This window comes from Somniosus microcephalus, chromosome 22, assembly GCF_052327205.1.
Source record: "Somniosus microcephalus isolate GS21.2 chromosome 22, FLI_Smic_1.0, whole genome shotgun sequence".
Taxonomy (NCBI): domain Eukaryota; kingdom Metazoa; phylum Chordata; class Chondrichthyes; order Squaliformes; family Somniosidae; genus Somniosus; species Somniosus microcephalus.
In genome coordinates, this window is record NC_141008.1 from 44,194,430 (window position 1) to 44,217,885 (window position 23,456).

The window sequence follows — 23,456 nt, forward strand, 5'->3', positions numbered from 1 at the left end:
TCTGAATTCAGTCTTGATTCCAGTCGCAGGCTAGTGCTGCTCACAGAATAAGATGCAGCGTCCATTAATCTCTCACCAGCTGACACTTTCTCCTGGTACAGGATGTCCTAACTTGTGGTCGGCAAAATAACTTATTAGGATTATGTTTTTTTCTGACTGGTCTTCCCATTAGTCATTGATAACCCAAATAGATCTGACTTTCCCTGTCTGTGACTACTATATATAGATATGACTGTGATTAAGGCTATTTATATACTAGCACAGCATAACATCTGATCATTGCATGAAAATAAGTTACTTTCTGATGGTTGGTGAGTCTCTGCTCACATAGTGTGGTACTGAGTCAAATAGAATCGTGCAGCATAGAAGGCGGCCATTCGACCCATTGTGTTTGTGCCAGCTCTTTGAAAGAGCTGTCGAATTAGTCCCACTCCCCTGCTCTTTCCCCATGGCCTTGCAATATTTTACCCTTCGAGTACTTATCCAATCCCCTTTTGAAATTTACTATTGAATCTGCTTCCTCCACCCTTTCAGATAGTGTATTCCAGATCATAACAACTCCGCTGTGTAAAAAAGATTTTCCTCATCTCCCCTCTGGTTCTTTTGCCAATTACCTTAAATCTATGTCCTCTGATTACTGACTCTCCTGCCACTGGAAACAGTTTCTCCTTATTTACTCTAGCTATACCCTTCATAATTTTGAACACCTCTATTAAATCTCCCATTAACCTTCTCTGCTCTAAGGGGAACAATCCTAGCTTCTTTGGTCTCTCCACTTAACTGAAATCTCTCATCTCTGGTACCATTCTAGTAAATCTCCTCTGCACCCCCTCCAAGGCCTTGACATCCCTCCTAAAGTGCGGTGCCCAGAATTGGACACACTAGTCCAGCTGGGGCCTAATGAGTGTCTTCCAAAGGTTTAGCATAACTTCCTTGCTTTTGTTCTTGTCTATAAAGTCATGGATCCCATATCCTTTTTTAACAGCTTTCTTAACTTATCCTGCCACCTTCAAAGATTTGTGTACGTAAACCCCCAGGTCTCTCTGTTCCTGCACCCCCTTTAAAATTGTACCATTTAGTTTATATTGCCTCTTCTCATTCTTCCTTCCAAAATGCATCACTTCACACTTCTCTGCGTTAAATTCCATCTGCCATGTGTCTGCCCATTTTACCAGTCTGTCTATGTCCTCCTGAAGTCTATTGCTATCCTTCTCACTGGGATATAGACTGTATCCCATATAGACTAGGAATGCCTGAGGTCCCTGGTCTTTGCAGTTATTTTATCTCAGCCAGGATGAAGTAGATAGCACAGAAGGCGATCATTCAACCCTTCAGGTCTGTGCTGGCTCTTTACTAGAACAATCCAACACTAACTTACTAACCATTCTTTCCTAGTAGCGCTGAACCTTCCTCTGCTTCCCTTAAAAAGATACAATAGTTTCTGTCTCAGCTACTCCTTCTGGCAAAGCATTCCATGCTCCAACAACTTAACCTCTCTGATGTAAGCCCCCAAAGTGCGGACCAAGTGATATACAAGGTCGACGTCACCGACTTGTTGTAAGAAAGACAGACCAAATAATTGAAGTCACAACGGTTTATTCAGGCCTGGGGAGAACTTCTCACATCCCTACGTGGGTCCAACTCCACCGATATCCTAGCAACGTTCACAATTATACAAAAATCAAACACCTGCCCTAGGGGCGGGTGCAAAACTTATCAGCATATACAGAGTTATTGCGAAATGGCAATTATAAACCGTGACATTTCATCCTTCCTGCTGCCTACGGATCACAGTTCTGTTATCAGTTGGTCCCGTCACCTTCTATGACTGCGGGCCTCATCTTAATTGCTTTACAACCGTCCATTTGTCTATAGCCATGTGGTTTGCTTGTTACATGTTTTCTTAAGATAACAGTCCTCGTTCAGTCCGTGCAAAGCCTTGTCTCGGGTTACTTCTGCAAAGCAAGCACATCCTGATTAGTCCCACCATACTTTGATGTAATGGAACCCTGTTGTGAGTTTACAACAAACGAATTCTTAGATGTGTTATCTCGTATATGTGTTGCCTCGCCTGGCTGAACAGACATCCTCCCCAATCTTCCCACGAGTTGCTCTGCAGTTTAATTTCTCAGCATTTGAAGTCACTTAATCATGTTTTTAAAGCTTAGCTGGGTAAATGCAATATACAGACCCATATATCGTTTAACTCAGGGTATGAATTAACTCATTACCTCCACCTTGTACATTGGTGCTACATTATACATATTCTAACATAAAAATTAAAGTATAATAGTAATTTGGTTACTTCACTCTCTCCTCTCTCAGTGGCAATTTTAAATTGATAACCCGAGTCACTATCTCCCCAACCAGACAAATTCACTCTATCAAAATCTTTCATAAATTTAAAACTTCTATTAAATCTCCTCGTAGCCTTCTCTGCTCCAGTGGAAATATTCCTAGCATCTTAAGTCTCTCCTCTTAACTATAGTTTCCCATCCCTGGCATCATCCTGGTGAATCTACGCTGTACACTCTTTCTGGCTTTACTGTCCTTCCTGTAATGGGATACTCAGAACAGCACAGTGCTCTAACTTTGGCCTAACCTTCGTATAAATTTATTATTACTTATTCACTCGTACTTTATGCCCATTTATAAAACCCAAATGCTATTGTTCTTCTGTTTTTATTTACGTGCACTGACCCTTTCAGAGAATTATGTATTCGAACCCCTTTCAGTATCTTTTCATTGAGTGTATACTCCCATTCCCTGCTTAGGAACATACGAACAGGAATAGACCATTCAGTCCCTCAAGTCTGTTCTGCCAATCAATTAGATCCTGGCTGATCTGTACCTCAACTTCATTTACCAGCCTTTGGTCCATATCCTGTGACACCCTTACCCAACAAAATATCTATCTATCTCAGTCTTGAAAATTTTAATTGACACAGCATCCACTGGTGTAGTGGTGATGTTACTGGATGAGTCATCCCAGAGGCCTGAACTAATCCAGAAGAACGTGAGTTCAAATCTCCCCATGGTAGCTTGAGAATTTGAATTCAATTTTTTTTTAAATCTGGAAATTAAAAGCTGATATCATTAAAAGTAACCTTGAAACTATCAACTGGTCATTAATGTCCTTTTAGGAAAGAAACTTGCCGTCCTTACCTGGACTGGCCTATATGTTACTCCAATTCCATTCCAACATGGCTGATTCTTTACTGCCCTCTGAAGTGGCCTAGCAAGCCCCTCAGTTTGTATCAAACCATTACCTGTACCGGTACAAGAAGAATGCCCACTACCACCTTCTCAGGGCAACTAGGGATGGGCAATGAATGCCAGCCTTGCCAGCGATGCCAATACCTCAAAAATGAATAATTAAAATAATTCTATTAGCCTTTTTGGTTACTTTTTGTACCTGTGCACTAGATTTTAATGATGTGTGTACATGTACACCTAAATCCCTTTGCTCCTCCATAGCTCCTAGTCTCTCACCATTAAGAAAATATTCTGATTTGTCTTTCTCAAATCCAAAGTGGATGACCTTACACTTCCTCACATTGAACTCCATCAGCCACAGTTTTGCCCACTCGCTTAGTCTATGTCCTGCTGTAACTTCCTGCTTCCCATCTACACCATTACTTTGCCTCCTAAGTTAGCAACTTCAACAACAACAACAACGTGTATTTATCATTTCGTGATCTACTGAGATCAATGAAAGGTTTGCGCCACTGCAGCCTGGCCCTTCTGACGGCATCCCTGCTTTTGCCCTCCTGTGCAATGTACAACCAGGCTGTGTTGGTGTCCTGGGGAGGTCTCTTCCGCCCTTGGAAGGGAAGAGAAGCTCCCTGCGTGCTGTGGGGGTGCAGGTTATACAGGTGGAGCGGACTATACCGGTGTGGGTTATACAGGTGATGCGGGCTATACCGGTGGGGGTGCGGGTTATACAGGTGGAGCGGACTATACCAGTGTGGGTTATACAGGTGGAGCGGGCTATACCGGTGGGGGTGTGGGTTATACAGGTGGAGCGGGCTATACCGGTGGTGGTGCAGGTTATACAGGGGGAGCGGGCTATATCCGTGGGGGTGCGGGTTATACAGGTGGAGCGGGCTATATCCGTGGGGGTGCGGGTTATACAGGTGGAGCGGGCTATACCGGCGGGGGTGCGGGAGGCTCGCAGCCCGGAGAAGCGGCCGAAGCAGAGCAGCCCGGCGCGGGGGAGTGGCTGGACCGGGGACTCGGCGCAGAGCGGCGGCGGCCCTGGATGGAGGCCCGAGTCCAGCTGGACACAGAGTGAGAGGCCGGGGAGAAGAGAGGGACTGGGGGCCGGGGACTGGAGAGAGGCCCTGGGAGCAAATACATCCCTCACTGTAACACTCTGATATACCCCACACCCCTCACTGTAACACTGATATACCCCACACCTCTCACTGTAACTCTGATATACCCCACACCCCTCACTGTAACACACTGATAAACCCCACACCCCTCACTGTAACACTGATATACCCCACACCCCTCATTGCAACACACTGATACCCCACGCCCCTCACTGTAACTCTGATATACCCCACACCCCTCACTGTAACACACTGATATACCCCGCACCCCTCACTGTAACACTGATCTACCCCTCACTGTAACACTGATATACCCCTCACCCCTCACTGTAACACTGATATACCCCTCACCCCTCACTGTAACACTCTGATATACCCCACACCCCTCACTGTAACACTGATATACCCCACACCCCACTGTAACACTGATATACCCCTCACTGCAACACTGATATACCCCTCACTGTAACACTGATATACCCCTCACCCCTCACTGTAACACTGATATACCCCTCACTGTAACACTGATATACCCCACACCCCTCACTGTAACACTGATATACCCCTCACTGTAACACTGATAGACCCCTCACTGTAACACTCTGATATACCCCACACCCTGCACTGTAACTCTGATATATCCCACACCCCTCACTGTAACACACTGATATACACCACACCCCTCACTGTAGGACTGATATACCCCACACTGTAACGCTCTGATATACCCTCACCCCTCACTGTAACACCGATATACCCCATCCTCACTGTAACACCCTGATATACCCCACACCACTCACTGTAACTGCAGTATCTGGGTGTGGGGTATATCAGAGTGTTACAGTGACGGGTGTGTGGTATATCAGAGAGTGTTACGGTGTGGAGTATATCAGTTTTACAGTTAGGGGAGTGGGTTATATCAGAGTGTAACAGTGAGGGTTACATCAGTTTTACAGTGAGGGGTATATCAGTGTTACAGTGAGGGGTGTGGGGTATATCAGTTTTACAGTGAGTGGTATATCAAGAGTGTTAGTGAGGGGTGTGGCATATATCAGGGTTTGTGGCCACACCCCTCACTGTAACACTCTGATATACCCCGCACCCCTCACTGTATCACTGATATACTCCACACTGTAACGCTGTTATATCCCTCACCCCTCACTGTAACACTCTGATATACCCCTTACTTTAACTCTCTGATATATCCCACACCCCTCTCTGTAACACTGAGATATATCCCATACCCCTCATTCTACTGTGATCTTCTACGTGCGAGCTGCATTATTAACTAACCTCACCAAATGGCAAATTTCGTTGAAGTAATTATGCTCCCGGACAGTGTGATAGAGGGGGCCTGTTGTTAGTAAAGACATAATGAAAGAGTGTAATATTCTGTTGCTGTATTTTCAGTACCCTTGTGAAACATACCGGAGGATGTCACTGTGGGGCTGTCCGCTTCGAAGTGAGGGCCTCTGCAGATTTGCATGTTCTTCACTGCAAGTAGGTGTGAAATAAATATAGCTCAGTGCTGTGGATGTGGTAACAAGTGTAGTAAACGCAGCTAGAGTAGTAAATGCGGCTGCAGGAACAATACATGCAGCAGGTTAACTACAGGAATTCAGTTAATTAAATCTGGAATTAAAAAAAGCTAGTATCGGTAATGGTGACCATGAAATTACCGGATTGTTTTAAAAACCCATCTGGTTCACTAATGTCCTTCAGGGAAGCAAACCTGCCGTCCTTACCTGGTCTGGCCTATATGTGACTCCAGACCCACAGCAATGTGGTTCACTCTTAACTGCCCTCCGAAATGGCCTAGTAAGCCACTCAAGGATAATTAGGGATGGGCGGCAATAAATGCTGGCCTTGCAAGCGATGCCCAAATCCTGTGAATGTATTAAAAAGCAGAAAGTACTAATTACAGAAGGATTAAGTGGTACAGTAGTAGTATCAATATGGTATGAAGTACAGGTGCGGTGGGTATAGGTGCAGTAAGTACAGGTGCGGTGGGTACAGGTGTGGTGGGTACAGGTGCAATGGATGCAGGTGCAGTAGGTCTAGAGTCATAACGGCACAGGAGGCCATTCGGCCCATCGAGTCCCTACCGGCTCTCTGTCGAGCAAGTTTATTTCCCTCAAGTGCTTATCCAGTCTCTCCTTGAAAGCATTGAGTGTCTCCGCCTCCACCACTTCCGTCGGCAGCGATTTCCAGGTCCTCACCACTCGCTGCGTAAAAAAGTTTTTCCCTCACATCCCCCGTATCTCTTGCCCAAAACCTTAAATCTGTGTCCCCTAGTTCTTGTACCATTATTTAGTGGGAACAGCCTTTCCCCATCTAGCCTATCCAAACCTGTCATAATCTTGTACACCTCTATCAAATCACCCTTCAACCTCCTTTGCTTATCTAATGAAAACAAATCCAGCTTCTCAAATCAAATCAACTTTTATTGTCATTGTTAGTGCACAAGTGCAGTACAACGAAATGTAGGCTTGCGGCTCCCGAGTGTGTACAATTTGGATTAGGACACTTAAACATTTCAACATACATTTGTACATATATATTAGCATAAATATGACCATAATAAAGTGCATCGGCAGATGTGCAGGCTTTAGTGTTTATTTGTGGAGTTCAGTAGGATGACAGCCCTGGGAAAGAAGCTGTTCCTAAATCTGGTCGTACGGGTGCGAATGCATCTGTAGCGTCTTCCAGATGGTAGGAGGGCGAACAGACTGTGGCTGGGGTGGGTAGGGTCTTTGATGATGGACCGTGCCCTCCGTAGGCAGCGTTTCTGATATATATGTTCTATGGTCGGTAGCCGGGTGCCGGTTCTTGTAGCTAAGATCCCCCATCCCTGGAACCATTCTGGTAAATCTCCTCTGCACCCTCTCAAGGGCCTTCACATCCTTCCTAAAGTGTGACCAGAACTGGACACAGTACTCCAGTTGTGGCCTAACCAGCGCTTTACAAAGGTTCAGCATAACTTCTCTACTTTTGTACTCAATACCAGTATTTATGAAGCCCAATATCCCAGCTTTGCTAACTCTCTCAATATGTCCTGCCACCTTCAGGGACCTATGCACATCAACTCCCAGGTCCCTCTGTCCCTGCACACTCTTTAAAACTGTGCCATTAAGTGTATATTGCCGTTCCCTGTTCCTTCTGCCAAAATGCATCACCTCACACTTCTCTGTATTAAATTCCATCTGCCACTTGTCTGCCCATTCTGCTAGCCTTTCTATGTCCTGTTGCAGTCGATTGGTATCATCCTCACTGTCTGTCACCCCCCCAAGTTTGGTGTCGTCGGCAAATTTAGAAATTCTACTCTGTATTCCAATATCCAGGTCATTTATATATACAGGAAATTTGTGATATCCGGCACCGACGGGACCGAGCTGTTGCCGATCTATCGAAACTGCCGGACATACAAAGTTAATGTTGAAGCATACCGAGGTTTTTATCTCCGTATCTGACAACAAACACTGTTGCTTAGCAACAGCTTCTAAACAGTCGGCTGCAGCTGCAAGCGTCTCTAGCTGAAGCTGTTGCTATAGCTACAGACCTTGCAGTGCCTGACTGGGGGAAAAAAAGCAACGAGAACTAAAAAAACTTACAGAAAACGGCTCCTGATTTTTGCCGTTAGATCGAGTATTCCAGACATATAACCTCCGGATAAACCAAAGTTTCCTGTATATCAAAAAAAGCAGTGGCCTTAGCACTGACCCTTGGGGAACACCACTGTCTACCATCCTCCAGTCTGAAAAACAGCCATTTACCACAACTCGCTGTTTTCTGTCCTTAAGCCAATTTCTTATCCAAGCTGCCACTGACCCACCTATTCCACGAGCCTCAATTTTGTTAACCAGCCTTCTATGTGGTACTTTGTCAAACGTCTTCCGAAAATCCATGTCGACAACATCCATTGCATTCCCTTCATCAATCCTGTTACTTCATCAAAAAATTCAATTAGTCAAACACGATCTGCCTTTTACAAATCCGTGTTGGCTCTCCTTAATTAGCTTAAACCTCTCCAAGTGCCTGTTAATTTTTTCCTTGATTATTGTTTCTAAAACTTTACCCATCACTGATGCACATCAGGAGCAGTAGGTATTGAGGATCATTCAGGGCTAGTGGGATTTAGTTGCAGATAACAGAAAGCATTACTTCATTGAGAGTGTGTTTGGGATTTGTAATCGGCAACAAAGGAGGTTGTAGGGGCAACATGCTGAAGGTCAAATATCAGGAAGAGAAACACATTGGTGACAGCTGCAGAAGGTGAACCTGTGAGCTTTTCTCATCTTTGATGTTCTATGCTTTATGTTCAGTTCATTGCATTGAAGGTTAGAGGATTCCCTTAAAAGTCAGTTGGTTGTAAGAGGTCACTGACGATCTTCATCAGTTCCTGCATCTGCTATTAACCAGAGAACTGTCTCCATCTTGGGAGAGAAGAAATTAAGAAAAAAAGACAGCTCATCTTTCTGGCTACAAATTGATTCTGCTATCCCTCGTCAATTAAAGAAAAAAATCTCTGTCTTTCTCACACACCCATCATTGCATCCTTCTCAAGCCTGGGACTATTCTCTCTGGAGGGGAGAGGATAAGGCAGGGGAGAGACAATAGAGATTTTCATAGATATGAAGAGGTGGGCACAGGAGTCGAGGACTGAGGGACATAGTCTTTCATTTTTAAATTTGTTTTCCAGATGTGGGTGGCAGGGGTAAAGCTGCATTTATTACCCAGCCCTAGTTGCCCTCGAACTGCTGCAGTCCGTGGTGGTGATGGTGCTCCCACAGTGGTGTTAGGGAGGGAATTCCAGGATTTTGACCTAGTAACAATGAAAGAAAAGTGATATTAGTCCAAGTCACGATGATGTGTGACTTGGAGGTGGTGGTGTTCCCATGATATTGCTGCTCTTGTTCTTGTTGGTGGAGGCCGCGAGGTGCTGTCAAGCTTAGTGAGTTACTGCAGTGCATCCTGTTGGGGGTACATGCCGCAGCCTGTGTACCAGTAGTGGAGGAGCTGGATATTGAGAATGTCCAAAGTAGGAGGGTGATGGAATTGTGGAACAGATAACTAGCAGGAGTGAGGGTCAATAGAAACCAGGTTTAAAAAAGGACTGGGTGAATATCTTTGGAAAAGGGGATATAGGGCTACTAGTTCCAGAATTATGGTCAGGAATCTGAGGGTAGTTAGATGTAGTGAATGGTCTTCTGCCCAAAACACAGAACTGTTTGTGCTGTTGTTTAGTCCCACAGAGGACAGTATTACACTGTTCACCCAACTCATGAAAGAAAAAGACAGACAGAATCATACAGCACAGGATATTCAGCCCATTGTGTGTGTGCCGGACATGTCTTTATGCCTGGCTTATCCATCTCTCAGTCATGATTCAAAGCACTTCAGGTGCAGCGAATGATTCTGAAGTGAGGGGCAGTTGCACTCCCTCAGTACCACACAGCAGTATTGGCCCAGATTACGTGGAGTGCCATTTGTACCCACAATCTGATTCAGAGGCACAAGTAAAACCAACTGAGTCAGGCTGACTCTGGGCAGTATGAAACTGCTCAATCCAGCACCAAGCAACATTCTGATGTGCTGTCACCAATCTCCATTTTATTAATAGAAGCAAGGCAGTTATGCTAAACCTTTATTAACACTGGTTTGGCCTCAGCTGGAGTATTGTGTCCAATTCTGGGCACTGCACTTTAGGAAGGATGTCAAGGCCTTGGAGAGGGTGCAGAAGAGATTTACTAGAATGGTACCAGGGATGAGGGACTTCAGTTATGTGGAGAGACTGAAGAAGTTGGGATTGTTTTCCTTAGAGCAAAGAAGGTTAAGGGGAGATTTAATAGAGGTGTTAAAAATTATGAGGAGTTTTTATAGTAAATAAGGAGAAACTGTTTCCACTGGCAGGAGGGTCGATAACCACAGGTCACAGATTTAAGAAAATTGTCAAAAAAAGATAGCCAGCATGGGCACGATGGGCCAAATGGCCTCCTTCTGTGCTGTAAGATTCTGATTCTAACAAACTGCTCTTCTGTTTTAGCTGCAGCATTTGTACAAAGAAACAGATTAAAGTGTTCATCGTTCCTGCCTCCCAGTTCAGACTCCTGGCGGTAGGTTATGCCTGCAACAAGCTGTAACTGTAACTCCCTTCTGTCCTCAAGAACATTGTTCACATTCGTAAATCTTAATTGCTGCAAAATTTTATCAAAAAGTGAAAATCAATAAATCAAACCTTCCTGCTGCATTAGCAAATCTCTGCTTCCAAGCGTGTTACTCCGTGCGTGTGTACATTATCCCGTGTGCACAAGCGTGTTACTCTGCACGAGTGTGTGCCAAGGTGTGCAGGGCCACTGCTGTGCTGAGATGTGTTTCTGTTTTCGACCACTGTCTCAGTGTGACAAAGGCACTGTGTATTGGAAGATAGATGATTATTTCAGTTCCTCCATTCCTCAGTGCGAAAGACTCGACTCTCGCACTAGTGTCAGCCTATGAATTAAACTCAATAAATCAGACCCTCAGGTCTCATTGAGGCTGTATCATGTGACTTTGATTTAGAGCCGATCGCTTCTGCTCCTTCATTTCCATCCCTAATTTCCTCCCCCTCTCATTTGCTCTCAGGTTGTGGGTGATGCTGGCAAAGCTACAATTATTGTCCATCGCTAATTGCCCAGAGAAGGTTGTAATGGGCCTTCTCCTTGAACCGTTGTTGTCCGTGTGCTGATGGTGCTCCCACAATGTTGTTGGGTGGCATTTTAACCCGGTAATGATAAAGGAACAGCTTTATATGTGCAGTTCAGAATGGTGTTCCTAAGTTGCTGCAGTGCATCCTGCAGATTGTACATACTGCAGCCACAGTGTGCCCATGTTGGATATCGATACCAGGGGCAGGAAAGCTGATTAAGTGGGCTGCTTTATCCTCAATGGTGAGGCTTCTCTAGTACTACTGTGGCGGCACCCATCCAGGTGCGTGGTGAGTATTCCATCACACTCCTGACTTGAGTCGTGTAAATGGTAGAGAGGCTTTGAGGAGTCGGGCACTAAGCCAGACATTGCAGAGTACCCAGTGTTTGTGGTGCTCTTGTAGCCATGGTCCAATTCAGCTTCTGGCCAATGGTGACCCTCATGACAGCAATGGTGTTGGTGGACCATCACCTGGCACTCATGCGGCGTGAATGCTGCCTCCAACTCATCAGCCCTGAAGCTGCCCACTCTCGGCTTGGGTTTGGGTACTAGTCTCTGGTAAATTGCTGACGAGGCCGTTCTTCTCACGAGCCAAGCAAGGAGTGTCAGTGGGATATGGAACTACAGGGGGTCAGCGGCCGTGTCCGGCCCTGTCCTTGCCCAGAGTCCACGTAAGCATACTTTTTAGAAGAGGTCACTGGATAGATCTCAGGAAAGAAAAGGAAGACCTTGCCAGTATATATTGTCTTATCAGGATGTCCCAAATTGCTTCACACCCAATCGATTACTTTGAAGTCTAGTCACTGTTGGATTGAAGGCAAACAGCAGCAAACCCGAACCCAGTTGATTTTGTTCACCCAATCTCAGTTGTAAAACCATCATCGCTTCGCAGGCTAAGCTCACCTAATTTAGCAAAGACAAGGGTGTGAATGTGGGACCTTCTGATCTGTACGCTCAGCCACTCCCTGCCTTAACAAGGTAGCTGAGAGACCGTTGAACATTTTAAAACAGAAATATAATCATTTATAAGATAAACTATTTGCATATGCTGGTCCCAGTGACAGACACTAGCCATTTTTTTAAATTCATTGATGGGATGTGGGCGTCGCTGGCTGGCTAGGCCTGCATTTAGTGCCCATCCCTAATTGCCCTTGAGAACATGGTGGTGAGCCGCCTTTTTGAACCGCTGCAGTCCATATGGTGTAGGTACACCCACAATGCTGTTAGGAAGGGAGTTCCAGGATTTTGGCCCAGCGACAGTGAAGGAACGGTGATACAGGTCCAAGTCAGGATGGTGTGTGGCTTGGAGGGGAACTTGTAGGTGGTGATGTTCCCATGCGTCTGCTGCCCTTGTCCTTCTAAGTGGTAGAGGTCGCGGGTTTGGAAGGTGCTGTTGAAGGAGCTTTGGCGAGTTGCTGCAGTGCATCTTGTAGATGGTACACACTGCAGCCACAGTGCGCCGGTGGTGGAGGGAGTGCCAATCAAGTGGGCTGCTTTATCCTGAATGGTGTCGAGCTTCTTGAGTGTTGTTGGAGCTGCACTCATCCAGGCAAGTGGAGAGTATTCCATCACACTCCTGACTTGTGCCTTGTAGATGGTGGAAAGGCTTTGGGGAGTCAGGAGGTGAGACACTCGCCGCAGAATTCCCAGCCTCTGGCCTGCTCTTGTAGCCACAGTATTTATATGGCTGTTCCAGTTCAGTTTCTGATCAATGGTAACCCCCAGGATGTTGATAGTGGGGGATTCAGCGATGGTAATGCCATTGAATGTCAAGGGGAGATGGTTAGAGTCTCGCTTGTTGGAGATGGTCATTGCCTGGCACTTGTGTGGTGCGAATGTTACTTGCCACTTGTCAGCCCAAGTCTGAATGTTGTCCAGGTCTTGCTGCATATGGACACGGACTGCGTCAGTATCTGACGAGTCTCGAATGGTGCTGAACAGTGTGCAATCATCAGCGAACATCCCCACTTCTGACCTTCTGATGGAGGGAAGGTCATTGATGAAACAGCTGAAGATGGTTGAGCCTAGGACACTGCCCTGAGGAACTCCTGCAGTGATGTCATGTGATTGAGATGAATGACCTCCAACAACCACAGCCAACTTCCTTTGTGCTAGGTATGATTCCAACCAATGGAGAGTTTTCCCCTTGATTCCCATTGACTTCAGTTTTGCTAGTGCTCCTTGATGCCACACTCAAATCAAATGCTGCCTTGATGTCAAGGGCAGTCACTCTCACCTCACCTCTTGAGTTCAGCTCTTTTGTCCATGTTTGGACCAAGACTGTAATGAGGTCAGGAGCTGAGTGGCCCTGGCGGAACCCAAACTGGGCGTCAGTTAGCAGGTTATTGCTGAGTAAGTGCCGCTTGATAGCACTGTCGACGACACCTTCCATCACTTTGCTTATGATTGAGAGTAGACTGATGGGACGGTAATTGTCCGGGTCGGATTTGTCCTGCTTTTTGTAGACAGGACATACTTGGGCAATTTTCCACATTGCCGGGTAGATGCCAGTGTTGTAGCTGTACTGGAACAGCTTGGCTAGGGGCGCAGCTAGTTCTGGAGCACAAGTCTTCAGTACTATTGCCGGAATGTTGTCAGGGCCCATAGCCTTTGCAGTATCCAGTGTCTTCAGCCGTTTCTTGACATCACGTGGAGTGAATTGAATGGGCTGAAAACTGGCATCTGTGATGCTGAGGACCTCAGGAGGAGGCCGAGATGGATCATCCACTCGGCACTTCTGGCTGAAAATAGTTGCAAATGCCTTGTCTTTTGCACTCATGTGCTGGGCTCCACCATCATTGAGAATGGGGATATTTTTGGAGCCTCCTCCTCCTGTTAACTGTTTAATTGTCCACCACCACTCACGACTGGATGTGGTAGGACTGCAGAGCTTTGATTTGATCCGATGGTTGTGAGATCGCTTAGCTCCGTCTATCGCATGATGCTTCCGTTGTTTGGCATGCAAGTAGTCCTGTGTTGTAGCCTCACCAGGTTGACACCTCATTTTTCGGTATGCCTGGTGCTGTTCCCGGCATGCTCTCCTGCACTCTTCGTTCAACCAAGGTTGATCTCCCGGCTTGATGGTAATGGTAGAGTGAGGGATATGCCGGGCCATGAGGTTACAGATTGTGGTTGAATACAATGCTGCTGCTGATGGCCCACAGCGCCTCATGGATGCCCAGTTTTGAGTTGCCAGATCTGTTTGAAATCTGTCCCATTTAGCACGGTGGTAGTGCCACACAACACGGTGGAGGGTATCCTCAACATGAAGACGGGACTTCGTCTCCACAAGGACTGTGCGGTGGTCACTTCCACCAATGCTGTCATGGACAGATGCATCTGCAACAGGGAGATTGGTGAGGACGAGATCAAGTAGGTTTTTCCCTCTTGTTGGTTCCCTCACCACCTGTCACAGGCCCAGAGTGGCAGCTATGTCCTTTAGGACTCGGCCAGCTCGGTCAGTTGTGGTGCTACCGAGCCACTCTTGGTGATGGACATTGAAGTCCCCCACCCAGAGGACATTTTGTGCCCTTGCTACTCTGTGCTTCTTCCAATTGGTGTTCAACATGAAGGAGTACTGATTCATCAGCTGAGGGAGGGCGGTAGGTGGTAATTAGCAGGAGGTTTCCTTGCCCATGTTTTGACTTGATGCCATGAGACCTCATGGCGTCTGTGCTCTATGGAACTGAGTGAGTTGCTTGCTTATGCCTCTGATGGAGTATCTTAGACAGCTGACTTAATTGTATACAAATTGTCTGCAGTTTCAAACCAGAATTTAACACAGAAGTGAAACACGTTGGTTAAGATTCAATCGTTCATTGTCAGGACCCAAGCTCACTTAGTGATTTTCCTTTGCAGGGTGCTGAGAATTTAACGGTTTACACATACAACACAAAAGTAGCAAAACACACTTTCTGCAAAACATGTGGCGTGCAAAGTTTCTACACCCCTCGGTCCAATCCTGATGGATACGGTAGGAAAAATAAATCATTATGTATGTGCATGTCAATTCCACAGGCACCGATTTATAAAATCTTGTGTACAAAACATTATATTTTGAAAATCCAATTGAATTCCATCTATAGAATAGCACTTTCCTGTTGAGAATTTCTGTAGGTCTATGAGGATCATCAGATGATAGAAATTACAACACGGAAACAGGCCATTCGGCCCAACCAGTCAGTGCTGGCCTTTACGCTCCGCACAAGCAAATAGTCCTAATCACAGTTACCCGCCCTGTTCCCCTTTTCCACATCTCCAATCTAATCTTCAGTGTTGACAGTTTCTGCCCCAATCACTAACCCTAGGAGTGAATCCCACAGCCTCACAACTCTGTGTGGAGAGGTTTCTCCTGCCCTCAGTTCTAAATCTCTTACATTTAATCTTGTATCTCTGGCCCCCTCGATCTAGACCCTCAATAATTGGCAACAGTCTGCTTCTATCTACTCTGTCTCATCCTTTTGTAATTTTAAACACTTCTATTATATCGCCCCATAACCTGCGATGTTCTAACGAAAAAAGTCCCAATTCTCAAGTTTCTTTGTACTTGTGGAAACTTGCTTACTCAGTCCATGTAGATTGACATTGATGAGTTTCTTTTAAAACGCGCTCATGTATTTTCATCACTGCTGATAAGACTTGTGTCTGAGTCCCTTGATTCAAGTCCAACTCTTGTCTAAGCCCAGGATTATGCTGGTTCTCGGGAATTTATGACCCACAGTGCCTCTTTTAATACTTGATGCCATTTGGAATGTAGCTCTCTCCTGCCCTGGCAGCCAATTGTAGTGCCTGTCCATTCGCTTCACTCCTGTTAACATTTATCGGTTACTGCATTGCTGAATCAGCTGTATTTTCCATCTGTAGGTGTGATGGCTCACTGCCTGGATGAAGGGACTGTGCACAGTGTCACTGTAGAACAGTTCAATGGCAAGGACTGGGAGAAGAGCATGAAGGAGCACAAGACCATAAAGAGTTTGTCTAAGTAATGATTTAAGCTGCTTGACACAAACCTCATTAATGAGAACTGAATGGTGTGACTTCACCCAGATCATTAAGCACTGGTTACTCATGTACCGATGCCTACTCCTGCTCCTATCTTGTATGTTTCTATGTTTATGTCCCACTCCTGGTTACTGGCAGGACGACTGAAAACCAGAATATATGGCGCGGTCACTGCAGCTACATACTCCCACCAAAACCAGATTAAAAACAATCACAGATAGAGAGGGTCATGCACACATACATCTCTAACAGCACACAGTCTGACTAATTTACAATGCTGTAAACTGGGAAGTGTAACCATTGCCAAGATTTAAAAAAAACAGGAAAGGGCGAGAAGTTGTGCTGCTTTTTTGTTATCCCGGGTAAACTGGAGGTTGTGGGGGGGAGGCTTGGTGCTGACGGAACACACGGCACCGACTCTATAAAAGGACATAATTCATTCCCATGATCATATATATGGGTGAAACAGTATTAGAACAAGGGTGGTCCACTGTATTGATAATTGAGGTAAAGCCGATTTCCCGTTGATGGAAGGCGTGAGTGCACAGCCTCAGGAACCTAACGGGTCTCTGTGAAATTGTGGGTAGATCATTCGACTGCCCTATTGCACCGATGGAATGCTGTGGTCAGTGGGACAGGCGGTTGCATTCCCAAGCGCCTTGGCCCCAGTTTTGCTCCAGTGTATTTTTCTATTTTCCTGAAACTATGATAATGAAAGCGTCAAGTTTAGTTGGAGTTATTATTAATACAGTAAACAATCCACAAAGCCAGTTTGTTTAAGCTTTTCCCTGTGGCACTGAGTGATGTGTTACACACAAATCTTTAAAATACAATGAAGCCGCAGGCACTATGGAGGTAATTGTAACCTAACCCACGGGGATTGGCCCCAATTCCTGATTTCTGCCGGCTGGGCTAGCCTGAAATTACCCCCATGTTTGCACCGTGTTAATGACAGTGATTATTGGTGCTCTGCCAGTGGCAGGAGACCAGGCTGCAGCCAAACACTGTAATCCGCTGTTTGCTGCACATACTTTGCAAACTGCTTTGCCACTTACTCCGGCAGCAACATCCTGCCACATATCACAACTACAGTATGTTACAGCTAGAGGTCACTCACCCTCTCTGGATTTAGGGAGCAGTCTAGTCACATAATATTAGAGAAGACATATCTCAGAAAAGATTCATGCACATAAACTTGTACAAATCTCTGCAGTTTATTTAAGGCTCCCTCACCACAGCCTCTGTATTGAAAGTCTTTAGCAGCATTTGGTCGCTATCAGCAGGTGCCATGATTTTAGTTGCCATTACATTTCTATATAATTCTGTGAAAGGTTTATTATACATTTTAACCCAGTCTCTAATCAGATTCCCAGGCAGCATCATTCTCTAAAAACTGATCTCCAGCAGCTTGATGAATGAATGGTACACAACAGAAAGAGAATTTTCCTCATATTCAGTGTGAAATTAAATGGAAAGTGTTTATAAACATGTAACGCGATAGATACAGGTAGAGGTGACGGAACCACAACAGCTGGCTTCGGTGACAGTACATGGCTTCCTGCAAAAGAAAAAATAGCAACTATTAATCTGCACCAAGAGATCACAGTGCTCGGAAAGGCCACAAAGTCAGCATCAAACACTGCTAGAATTCCCCAACCAATACCATCATGGGAGCATCACCACCACAAGGACAAAGCTCACCACCATCTTCCCAGGGCAACTGGGAAAGGGCAACGATTGCAGCCTTGCCAGATCCAGAGTAAAGCTCCCTCTACACTGCCCCATCAAACACTCCCAGGGCAGGTACAGCACGGGTTAGATACAGAGTAAAGCTCCCTCTACACTGTCCCATCAAACACTCCCAGGGCAGGTACAGCACGAATTAGATACAGAGTAAAGCTCCCTCCACACTGTCCCATCAAACACTCCCAAGGCAGGTACAGCACGGGTTAGATACAGAGTAAAGCTCCCTCTACACTGCCCCATCAAACACTCTCAGGGCAGGTACAGCACGGGTTAGATACAGAGTAAAGCTCCTCTACACTGCCCCATCAAACACTCCCAGGGCAGGTACAGCACGAGTTAGATACAGAGTAAAGCTCCCTCTACACTGTCCCATCAAACACTCCCAGGGCAGGTACAGCACGGGTTAGATACAGAGTAAAGCTCCCTCTACACTGTCCCATCAAACACTCCCAGGGCAGGTACAGCACGGGTTAGATACAGAGTAAAGCTCCCTCTACATTGTCCCATCAAACACTCCCAGGGCAGATACAGAACGGGTTAGATACAGAGTAAAGCTCCCTCTACACTGTCCCATCAAACACTCCCAGGGCAGGTACAACACTGGTTAGATACAGAGTAAAGCTCCCTCTACACTGTCCCATCAAACACTCCCAGGGCAGGTACAGTACGGGTTAGATACAGAGTAAAGCTCCCTCTGCATTGTCCCATCAAACACTCCCAGGGCAGGTACAGCAGGGGTTAGATACAGAGTAAAGCTCCCTCTACACTGTCCCGTCAAACACTCGCAATGGCGGGTACAGCACGAGTTAGATAGATACAGGTAATGGTTGATGGGTGTTTTAGTGACTGGAAGGCTGTTTCCAGTGTGGTTCCGCAGGGCTCAGTACTAGGTCCCTTGCTTTTTGTGGTATATATCAATGATCTAGACTTGAATATAGGGGGTATGATTAAGAAGTTTGCAGATGATAGTAAAATCGGCTGTGTGATTGATACTGAAGAAGGAAGCTGTAGACTGCAGGAAGATATCAATAAATTGGTCAGGTGGGCAGAACAGTGGCAAATGGAATTCAATCCGGAGAAGTGTGAGGTAATGCATTTGGGCAAGGCTAACAAGAAAAGGGAATACACATTAAATAGTAGGACACTGAGTAGTGCAGAGGAACAGTGGGACCTTGGAGTGCATGTCCACAGATCCCTGAAGGTAGCAGGCCAGGTAGATAAGGTGGTTAAGAAGGCATACGGGATACTTGCCTTTATTAACCGTGGCATAGAATACAAGAGCAGAGGGGTTATGCATCAACTGTATAAAACACTAGTTAGGCCTCAGCTAGAATACTGTGTGCAGTTCTGGTCACCACATTACAGGAAAGATGTGATTGCACTAGAGAGGGTACAGAGGAGATTTACAAGGATGTTGCTGGGAGTAGAGAATCTTAGCTATGAGGAAAGACTGGATAGGCTGGGTCTGTTTTCCTTGGAACAGAGGAGGCTGAGGGGAGACCTTATTGAGGTGTATAAAATTATGAGGGGCATAGATAAAGTGGATAGAAAGTGTAGTGATCAATAACATGTCATTCTGTGGTGGACACTAGGTGGAGCAGTAGAGCTGTATAGAACTGTATGTATAAAACTATATACCCAGCTGTATAGATATTAAGACTACATTACCCATGAGGCTAGGCTACCCACAAGGCAACAGTCAAGATGGCAGCCTGCACACAGGAGCACAATGCTGCATCTCTACAGATACTGTACCAAGTCCACATGGCTCAATAAAGTAACTAGCAAAAGCTAGCTGTGTTCATAATAAGAATGTCTATTTATTAATGAACATAACAGAAAGGACCTATTTCCCTTAGCAGATGGGTCAAAAACCAGGGGGGCACAGATTTAAAGTAATTGGTGGAAGGTTTAGAGGGGATTTGAGGGGAAATTTCTTCACCCAGAGAGTTGTGGGGGTCTGGAACTCACAGCCTGAAAGGGTGGTAGAGGCAGGAACCCTAACCACATTTAAAAAGTACTTGGATGTGCACTTGGGATGCTCCAACCTGCAGGGCTATGGACCAAGAGCTGGGAAGTGGGATTAGGTTGGATAACTCTTTGTTGACCGGTGCGGACACAATGGGCTGTAATGGCCTCCTTCCGTGCTGTAACTTTCTATGATTCTATGAGTAAAACTCCCTCTACACTGTCCCATCAAACACTCCCAGGGCAGGTACAACACGGGTTAGATACCGAGTAAAGCTCCCTCTACACTGTACCATCAGCAGGTACAGCATGGGTTAGACACAGAGTAAAGCTCCCTCAACACTGTCCCATGGAAATTAAAATAACATTGTTCTTCCCAATTGTGCTATTCAGTTTGTGTGAAGAACTCATCCTTTTTAACAGCTCCAGAAAACTACTGTGGCGCTTTAGCCCAATCAACACAAAACTGGGGTTCTAAATCTCTAAGGCTTCCTGTGGGATTGTGCACAGCCAGCAACACAGCACTGATGGAAATTCCCACGGGGGGGGGGGGGGGGGCAGGTTAGAGACAGAGACACGTGGTCTATATCGCACTGGGAGTTAGGCATAGGGCTGTCAGAGCCCAGGTATTGTTTGAACTCAGTTCCTGTTCCTCAGGCCTAATATTTAGGACTTGTTTATTTTTTGGAAAGACGCAATCAGGCGAAACCCGTTGTGAGCTTGGTGATAAAATAGTTCACATCGTTTCTTACATTTACCTTGGCCTGGTGATACTCCCGACTGTGCAATATATACATGACATGGTGGGGCCTAAGCCAGCTGATCGGCAGGTCCAGGATGGAGATATACTTCCGCAGAATGTTTGTGGATTGGAGTACAAGAGCCTGGCACCCTGGAGAGAAGCAGAAATAATCCAAATGAATGGCAAGTACAGACGGGCGGAGGGAGGGGTTGCTCTTCCCAGTTGGGGGTCTCGTTTGTGGCCCTGGTTTCTGCACACTGGGCTCCAACCCTGGTCAGGAGGAGAGCTGGCTGCAGACCACCTTCTCGAGGGCAATTAGGGATGGCCAATAAATGCTGGCCTTGCCAGCAACGCCCACATCCCATAAACAAATATTATTATTTATTTATTTTTTTATTTTTTTATTTTTTTTTAAAGCCCAGGGTTTTGGGTCAGGACCACGGATTGGTCTCCTGGTAACCTCGCAACAACCAGTAAAATACTCAAACCTTAAACCTTTTGGGCAGGGTGTAAATTGATACACAAATGAGCTGCTCCAATCCCATCCCCTGTGGTTTATATTGATCAGTGACCATCACTGACCTAGAATCCCACAGTGCCCACAGTGCGAGTGTTGTAGCTAGTATCAGATTATATGGCCACATTCCTGCCATCGCTTCAGAGGCTCTACTCTCAGGAGTTACTGCTTTGGCCTGGGAATATTCTAACCTTACACAAACATTTTAGAAATTAAGTAAAAATAATTTGGCAGTGTGCTCTCAGGAAGGTGGTAGGTCACTGATTACTCACTGAGCCAAAGCACAGATGGCAATGGTACAAGAATTATGAGGTAAGGCTGACAGCTGATGTTTCATTAAAGTCCCACTTTGATGGATGTACAAGACAAACATTTCTCTTACCATTGGGCAGTTTCCTCTCGGAGTAAAGCTTCCTGTGAACATACAAAAGAAAAATTGGAATCAGAATTTTACAGCTCAGAAGGAGACCATTCAGTCCATCGCGTCTGTGCTAGCTCTCTGAAACAGCTGTCCATTTAGTCCCAATCCCCATACTCTTTTAGATACAGCAATACTTGCCTGACAGTGCCACTTACTTTTACACACCTCACCATCTCCGCACTGAATTCCATTTGCCACTTTTCTGCCCATTGATATCTTCCTGCAGTCTACAGCTTTCTTCTACACCCACACGGCCAATTTTTGTATCATCTGCAAACTTGTTAATCATACCCCTAACATTGAAGTCTAAATCATTGATATATATCACAAAGCACTAGGGACCTAGTACTGAGCCCGGCGGAACCCCACTGGAAAAAGCCTTCCTTAGTGTGCGAGAGGGCTGGGTGTGCGCTCACTAATGGCACGAGAGGCCCGGGTGTGCGCTCACTAACGGCGCGAGAGGGCTGGGTGTGCGCTCACAAATGGCGCGAGAGGCCCGGGTGTGCACTCACTAACAGTGTGAGAGGGCCGGGTGTGCGCTCACTAACAGTGCGAGAGGGCTGGGTGTGCGCTCACTAACAGTGTGAGAGGGCCGGGTGTGCGCTCACTAACAGTGCGAGAGGGCTGGGTGTGCGCTCACTAACAAGTGCGAGAGGGCTGGGTCTGCTCACTAACAGTACGAGGGGGCCGGGTCTGCTCACTGAAAGAAATCAGTATTTGTAGGGAAATGGTGTTAGGGAAATTGATGGGATTGAAGGCCGATAAATCCCCAGGGCCTGATAATCTACATCCTAGGGTACTTAAGGAAGTGGCCCTAGAAATAGTTGATGCTTTGCTGATCATCTTCCAGCATTCGATGGAATCTGGAACAGTTCCCATGGATTGGAGGGTAGCTAATGTTACCCCACTATTCAAAAAAGGTGGTAGAGAGAAAACGGGCAATTACAGACCGGTAAGCCTGACATCGGTAGTGGGGAAAATGCTAGAGTCCATTATAAAAGATGTAATAGCAGAGCACTTGGAAAACAGTGACAGGATCGGACAAAGTTAACATGGATTTACAAAAGGTAAATCGTGCTTGACTAATCTACTGGAATTTTTTGAGGATGTAACTGGTAAAATAGATAAGGGAGAACCAGTGGATGTGGTGTATTTGGAATTTCAGAAGGCTTTTGATAAGGTCCCGCATAAGAGATTAGCGTGCAAAGTTAAGGCACATGGGATTGAGGGCAAGGTATTGACTTGGATAGAGAACTGGTTGGCGGACAGAAAGCGAAGAGTTGGAATAAACGGGTCGTTTTCCGAGTGGCAGGCAGTGACTAGTGGGGTACCGCAGGGATCGGTCCTTGGGCCCCAGCTATTCACAATATATATTAATGATCTAGACAAGGGAACTAGATGTAATATCTCCAAATTTGCAGACGACACAAAGCTGGGTGGGCGTGTGTGTTGTGAGGAGGATACCGAGAAACTCCAGGATGATTTGGATAGGTTGGGTGATTGGGCAAAAGCATGGCAGATGCAATATAACGTGGATAAATGCGAGGTTATCCACTTTGGTGGCAAAAACAGGAAGGCAGATTATTATCTGAATGGTAATAGATTGGGAGAAGGGGAAGTGCAATGAGGCCTGGGTGTCCTTGTGCACCAGTCGCTGAAGTTAAGCATGCAGGTGCAGCAGGCGGTTAAGAAGGCAAATGGCATGTTGGCCTTCGTAGTGAGAGGGTTTGAGTACAGGAACAAGGATGTCTTGCTGCAGTTGTACAGGGCCTTGGTGAGACCACATCTGGAGTATTGTGTGTAGTTTTGGTCGCCTTATCTGAGGAAGGATGTTCTTGCCATGGAAGGAGTTCAGCGAAGATTCACCAGGCTGATACCTGGGATGGCAGGGATGACGTATGAGGAGAGATTGGGTCGATTGGGTTTGTACTCGCTGGAGTTTAGAAGAATGAGGGGATCTCATTGAAACTTATAAAATTCTGACAGGACTGGACAGACTAGATGCAGGAAGGATGTTCCCGATGGTCAGGGAGTCCAGAA

General features: G+C 46.0%; 1 protein-coding gene across 1 annotated transcript in view; it reads right to left on the reverse strand.

Annotated features, from left to right (window-relative positions):
• Positions 1–1,579: 1,579 nt before the first annotated feature.
• Positions 1,580–23,456, reverse strand: part of pigl (phosphatidylinositol glycan anchor biosynthesis, class L) — a 131,839-nt gene continuing 109,962 nt past the window's right edge. Inside the window, exons 7-10 of the mRNA XM_085965104.1 lie at positions 21,378–21,409; positions 20,495–20,628; positions 6,083–6,223; positions 1,580–1,955 (exon numbers count right to left, since the gene is read on the reverse strand). Coding sequence (XP_085821230.1) covers positions 1,950–1,955; positions 6,083–6,223; positions 20,495–20,628; positions 21,378–21,409 — 313 coding nt within the window. The 3' untranslated portion in view covers positions 1,580–1,949. The remainder of the gene's footprint in view (positions 1,956–6,082; positions 6,224–20,494; positions 20,629–21,377; positions 21,410–23,456) is intronic.